Source organism: Trypanosoma cruzi, genomic scaffold, assembly GCF_000209065.1.
Source record: "Trypanosoma cruzi strain CL Brener 1047053516775 genomic scaffold, whole genome shotgun sequence".
Lineage (NCBI taxonomy): Eukaryota > Euglenozoa > Kinetoplastea > Trypanosomatida > Trypanosomatidae > Trypanosoma > Trypanosoma cruzi.
In genome coordinates this window covers 271,653-278,081 of record NW_001849560.1, presented here as the reverse complement: position 1 = coordinate 278,081, position 6,429 = coordinate 271,653, and the positions used below count along the sequence as shown (strand labels likewise).

Here is a 6,429-nt window from a genome sequence, read left to right as displayed (position 1 = left end):
GCGTTGCAGCTCCCGCACTACACGGTCCGCGTCAATTACCGTAAGATGATGTTGCTTCTCCAGCATCGTCGATACCGTGGACTTCCCACACGCAATGCCACCTGTCAGACCAATGAGCAACATGCAGGCTCAGGTGGGTCACAAGAGAAGTAGAACTGTACAAAAAAAAAAAAAAAAAAAAATTGGGTGAATTCAAGTTCATTTCCATTTTGTCAAAAAAAACAAAAAGAAAAAAAGACAAGGAAAGAAAATGGATAAAAAATTGTCCATTGTGACATGTGTAAAAAAGAGAGTCAGGAGCTCAGGGTGCAGAAGAAAATGACGCAGAAAGAGGAAAAAGACAAAATGATTAGAAAATAAAATAACAAAATAAAATGAGGAAGCTCAAACTCATCATGCATGTCAAAGAGTGGCACCACGAACCAGCTGTCTTTTCTTACTTTTTACCGGCGGCGGCCTTGGCCTTGCGAGCAGCGCGGGCCTTCTCAATGCGCTTCTTGGCGGCTGGCTTGCTGTCAACCTTCTTGGCGTTCTTCTGAAGCTTCTTGAGAGCAACCTTGTGCCAAGAGACGGGTTTCTTCTTGTCATTCTCGTCAAAAACCTTGCGCGTCCAGAAGGCACGAGAGCGCTTGGCGACACGCAGTTGATAGCGCTCAAAGTCTGTCGACCTTGCAAACGCCCTCTTTGCTGCAATGCGTCTAGCGGACTTCGTGGCGGCGTACTTCTCAAGAATTTTCTTTTCCGCGAGCACATTCTTCAGTGTCCGTGTGCTGCAGTTGCGGCTCAATTCCACGCTGAACTTCAGCGGCTCAACGTTCTTCAGGTTCTGCACGTGGCGCCACATCTTTTTGTCCGCGGGGTTCTCCACAAGCACACGGTTGCCGTCGATGATGTCAACAACAACGCCGACGCGGTCCTGACGGGGGCCGCGGATGATGCGCACCAAGCGCCCTGCGCGAATATAGTTCGCCTTCACCATTTGGGACCTCTTTTTGACTAGCTCAATAAAAATGCAAAATAAATAAAAAAACAGAGGGAAAGGCAGATATATATATATATATATATATGCATTACATAAGTGGCAATAGAATCGCATTTGCGTGTATAAAAATAGTAAAGAAAAAAAAAAAGGAAACAAAAAGCTGCAAAGCGAAATACACATATTCTCTCTTGTAGACGGCCAAACCATCTTTTTATTATCATTTGGACGCATTTCCTTCTGTTTGCTTGTTTTTTTGTTTGTGTGATTTCATTTCTCCAGTAAGCAAAAAAAAATAACCATTGTTGTCCCTGAATCCCACAGTTAGAAAGGAAGTTCAGAGAAAGTGATGAATGCGTCTGTCATGAGGAGACTCGAGGAATGCAAGGTATCATACAAAGAATAGGTCTCGTACACATGAAAGGCCAATTGGATGCCTACATGAAGACGTGTGCGGTCAAGGCGGTAAAGCGACACCAATGCTGCGCCAATTGGTGTCTCATCACCATCTCGCGGACGAACCTCTGTAAGATTCAGTCGTGCAAATTGCTTTGAACTGGCACCTGGCCACTTTCTTAGAACAAGCTGGTCATCCCAGCGCAAACTGCCGCTTGCGCTTTGATACCTTGCCTTCGTCTCCCCTTTCACCACTTGCCAGCCTTTTTGATCCAGTAGCGTAATGCTCACTTGGAAAGAAGGAGAGATACCTGTCGATACCTCGTATACCATTGGGAAGCCGCGTATAGTTCCGAGATGAATAGTACACTGGCATGTCTTTTCTAAGAGATTCATAGAGAGTGTATCGAGTGCAAATTGCTTTCCATCATCCGGCATACTCCATGCTTTTTTTTCCGCCTGTGCCCAAGCATTATTTTCAAAGCTTGAATCAAACAATGACGTCGATAAACCAGCACTCAATACATTAACGACAGGAACACCGTCTGCACGCACCAAGACATTTTCCCCTTTGTCCTTATCCAGAGCAACAATAACGCCCTCCGCACCCAGTCCGGCCACCCGACCATTCAAGACGAAGCGAAACACAGGCAAAAGTGCAAACACCAATGAAAACTCCTGTGATAGAGAAAACTGTCTGTTTGTGACACATGTTGTGTTTAACCAGTAGTGGTACGGTGTGTCCGTTGACTTTAGCTGGGGAGGACAATTATGAACACTAATATTAATAGGGGCGGAAGGAGGCTGTGAACCATTAACAACAAGCTGCACTTGAAGTTCTTTCATGCATGCCCGTTCAGCAATACTCCATGTCGCAGTAAAATATACTCGTTGTTGAGGTTTTACCGTGATAACTTGGGCAGGCTCTACCGAAATGTAATCACGTGCATCCATGAGGGGTACTAATTGCATGGCTAATGCACTGTTTTCCGTCATATTCATTGCACAAACCAAATTAGAAACGATATACTCTCCTGTTCCAGTCAACATAAAGGAAGGAAAGTAGAAATCCAATGTGGACACTCGCACAGAACCAAAGTTGTACTCCAATGGAGCAAATTCATCTCCATGACGTCCATCCCACGCGCAGCTGCGTATCTCCGCCTCAACAACGGCAAACACCGTCTCCGAATCAAAAGTGGTCTGAGTTGGAAATAGATGAACGCAATATTTGGCATACTGTCGTTTCTCTGTTGCCATTCCGGAGCTATTGATTAACCCCGTTCCGTATATTGAGAGTGTGCTCTTTCCCCCTACGACCTCCAACACCAACATTGGCCCCTGATGATTGGGGACGTCAATGCCCACCCCATCATTCGCGTCCCCCGTCCAACTAATACCCGTCCAACCAGCGTGACTCCCAATCATTTGGGGAGTTGTAGTGCCCAGGTGTTCCGACTCGTTCATCACGCGAATGGCGATGGGCTGATCAAACCCCCACTGTTTTTTTGCACGGGCCAACCATCGTCTACTATCCTCTGCAGTATCTATAAAAACAAGACGATTTATATACAACTTGTATGTCTCTGCATCATGATTGTTTGGGTGCACCCAAAAAGACATTTTGGATTCTATTGAGGCGCTCATTTTGTTTTAGCGTTCCAGACCTCCACCGACGTTCAATCCCAAGTGCAATTTATGAGGACGCCTTCCAGATGCGCTTGCGTCTTAGAGGAGGAATCAACTTCAACATCTTTTTTTTTTTTTTTTTTTTTTTTGGTATTGCAATGCATTTGAAATTAAAATTAAAAAGAAAAAAATAGTTCACACAGAAAGACACACGGGCCAACAAAACAGTGGCCAGTGCAGCTCAAAAAAAAAAAAAAAAAAAAACGCACGCCGCATACATAAACAAAAAACCTTATCTCCGCCCACCACTACTTACGAATTAGCATCTCATTTGTACATCTCTCTCTCTCTCTCTCTCTCTCCAACCAACGACCCGGAAACCCCGGGGTAAGTTGTGTCCAACAACAACAACAAAAAGGGGTCGGTGGAACAAAAAAGTAAAAAAAAATTATCCACCTCCTTCCGGGGGGCTCCGTCACGACCCATCGAAAATTCACCGGAGACAAAAAAAAAAAAAAAATGAAAGCCATCCCCCCGAAAAAAAAAAAAGTCAACAAGCACAAATCGTCATTGTCTACATTTTTACCAAAAATTAGAAAAAAGCGCCCTGTAAAAGTAAGGTTATAAAAAGGAGGACTAAGAGAAAAAAATTGCTGGTTTCCTGAAGTGTAATTTAGACGCACACAGTGTCATTCAGTTAATATTCGTTATCGTCTATGTCCAATTCACCTGCTTTGGCAATGATAATGTCGTCATCCTCATCCTCCTCATCATCACATTCATCAGATTTTTTAGCATCTTCATCCCTCAGCTTCTGTTCCCTTTCCTCTGAAACAAAATCACCTTCTGGCCCTCTAATTAAATCAGCTTCAACCTGTCGCAGTTGTACTCCCTTTTCAAACGCTCCCAGCAGACGCAAACCACCTTGGCGATTTAAAATGGCCAATTCCCCAAATACAGTAATCGCTCTCTGAATTTCTTCCTCAGTCATCTGAAGATCCTCAAAATCCTCCATAAAAATTTCAGGTGCATCATCTTCATCACCAGAAATATCATTTAATTGGGCGCTTCCGCAATCAATTGTTGTCGGTTCTAATGATTCTTCTTCCCCATATGTAACAACGGGCTTATCACTTGTGTTATTGTCAATTGCGCTCACCTCGTCACTAAAAGGATATCCAACAACGTACGCCAAAACACGTATCAAATCCTCAGGAAAAAGATCAGCTCTAACTTCCTTTATAGACAGGGCAAGATAATAGTCCATACATTCTCTAACATCACGCAATAGCAAGCCAACTGGTAGGGATGTCACGTACAGTTTCTTATCACCATCAAAAAATAATACCGCAAGATCCTTTGCCTCTTCTTCTCTCTCCAAAACAAATGGAAATGCAGGTGCCATTTTGCTTTCATCATCAGTGAGAAATGCTGGAGGAACATCAGTCAAAGGCCGAAGCGCAAACTCACGAAGACACAAGGCTACCTCCACAGGTGTCACAGCGCTGGCATCAAAAACCGTTAAATTTGCCTCAAGATACATCCGTTCATGATAAAAAACAAAGGCCCTGTCACGAAAATCGTCTCGATTTTTAAATGCCAGCGCAGACCCCATTGCACATTGGGCAACTTTATTATCCCAACAAAAAATCTCTGGCCTTTTCCTGTTACGATTCGCTCGATACTCCACTGACGCAATACGAGGGTAAAGAGACCAAAGAGCCACCAGCCGGATTAGCCCCAAGTTACTCGAATGTCGAGAAGCCATTCGCATAGGGTCTTCAACCTTTCTTAATAATGAAGAGTCTTTCACAAGACGTAACAACTGTTTCCGGATGCGATCCATCGAACGCAATACAGTCTGATCTGCAAAATTTTGCATCGCGTAATCAGCACTACAATTGCTTTTCTTCCATTCATCAAATAACTTCATAACACTGAGATGATCTGATAGTAGGCCATTGTCAATGGATTGAACCGCATTTCGCATGGCGTTCTTCTGATGCGGTAAGGGTTTAATAAATGGTGATTTTCCGGAAAGATATGCTGCAATTGTTACAACTGGCTCCAATACTCCCAGACATGCCGCCGCCAAAAGCATTTTACCCAAAAGAGGATGAATAGGAAGTTTTGAGAGGGCTCGACCAAGATTTGTCATTTGCTCTTTTTCAGAAGTAAAGGCACCCATATCCTTTAAAAACCTGACCGCATGTTCTGTGGAATCTGCTGGTGGAGGATCCATAGCACGGCTCAATACTTTTGCACAAACCTCATCTGGTTTCAAGGCTTTTACTTGTAAACAGACGTCCTCCAGTGAAGATCTCATAATTTCCGGTAAAAGAAATTCGGGAAGTTTTTCATATGCAGACCTAGGAAGAAGATGAACGCACACACCTGCTCTGCAACGACCAGCTCTACCTCGACGCTGCATACCATTTGCTTTACTGATAAATGTTGCCTTAAGAACTGAGGTATTTCCACGTGCATCGTAAGATGTACCTTTTGTCAGACAACTATCAATAACGTAGACAATATCATCAATAGTTACACTTGCCTCTGCAATATTTGTGGAAAGTACAATTTTTCGAAACCGCTTAGGAGGTCGGTAAAAAACTCTTTGCTGCTCAGCTGCCGTCAAGCTCGAGTGAAGCTGTAAAACGGACAACTCACGAGCAATAGGAGAGCGTTGAATCATAGTATTTACTCGGCTTATAGAAGCCCATCCCGGAAGAAATACCAATATACTTTCTGATAAGTCATGGGAACTGGCATGAATATAAGAAATTAGCTTAAATATAAGATCATAAGGCACCAAAACCTCTGGATCATTATCTGTTTCCCCAAAAACAGTAGCCTTAATCTTTTCAAAAATAGAGCTATCATTCCCATCCTCTGAATTGTGGTTTTTGCTTTTTTTTTCTGAAACATTAGCCAACATGGAGATAGCAGGGACCGCAGAAGGTGGCAAATGAGTCCATTTTAAGGCCTCCTCCAAAAAACATTCCTCTACAGGAAACAACGTTCCCGGGATGCTAATAATAGGCGGAGCTTTTCCACCACATACGCAGACAAAATACGACGCTACCTTCTCTATCTGTACAGTGGCAGACATCACCACCACCTTCACATGATTTTTGTATAGTTGATTATTTCTTTGTTGTTCTATTAGCCTGTCACGAAGCAGCAACAGACAAAAATCCGTCTCCACATCTCTTTCGTGTACTTCATCCACAATGATACACGAAACACCATTTAGCTGTGGATCAGTGTGCAAGCGACGCAGTAGTATACCGGTTGTCATATAAACAATCTTTGTACTAGGACTTGTCATATTATCAAAACGTATAATATAACCGCAGCTGGTTCCACATGTCTCACCACGTTCTTCCGCAACACGTTGTGCAACAGAAAGTGCGCTGATTCTG

At 43.4% G+C, this 6,429-nt stretch overlaps 4 protein-coding genes across 4 annotated transcripts, besides 7 other annotated features; all 4 read right to left on the bottom strand.

Annotated features, from left to right (window-relative positions):
- Tc00.1047053506861.39 (dephospho-CoA kinase, putative) lies at window positions 1-123 on the bottom strand (the record flags this gene model as incomplete). Its single annotated transcript, XM_799564.1, has 1 exon — window positions 1-123. A coding segment is annotated over one exon (123 nt), but the record flags the coding sequence as incomplete, so codon positions are not given.
- Window positions 1-6,429: a sequence feature (heterozygous, Esmeraldo-like haplotype).
- Window positions 162-182: a microsatellite.
- Window positions 215-262: a sequence feature (T-rich).
- Window positions 437-979, bottom strand: Tc00.1047053506861.30 (40S ribosomal protein L14, putative; the record flags this gene model as incomplete). Its single annotated transcript, XM_799563.1, has 1 exon — window positions 437-979. One exon carries the CDS (start codon window positions 977-979, stop codon window positions 437-439), a length of 543 nt encoding a protein of 180 aa, XP_804656.1.
- Window positions 1,046-1,067: a microsatellite.
- Tc00.1047053506861.20 (hypothetical protein, conserved) lies at window positions 1,304-3,022 on the bottom strand (the record flags this gene model as incomplete). Its single annotated transcript, XM_799562.1, has 1 exon — window positions 1,304-3,022. The coding sequence occupies one exon, from the start codon at window positions 3,020-3,022 to the stop codon at window positions 1,304-1,306; it is 1,719 nt and encodes a 572-aa protein (XP_804655.1).
- Window positions 3,130-3,153: a microsatellite.
- Window positions 3,248-3,268: a microsatellite.
- Window positions 3,343-3,366: a microsatellite.
- Window positions 3,702-6,429, bottom strand: Tc00.1047053506861.10 (ATP-dependent DEAD/H RNA helicase, putative; the record flags this gene model as incomplete). Its single annotated transcript, XM_799561.1, has 1 exon — window positions 3,702-6,429. A coding segment is annotated over one exon (2,728 nt), but the record flags the coding sequence as incomplete, so codon positions are not given.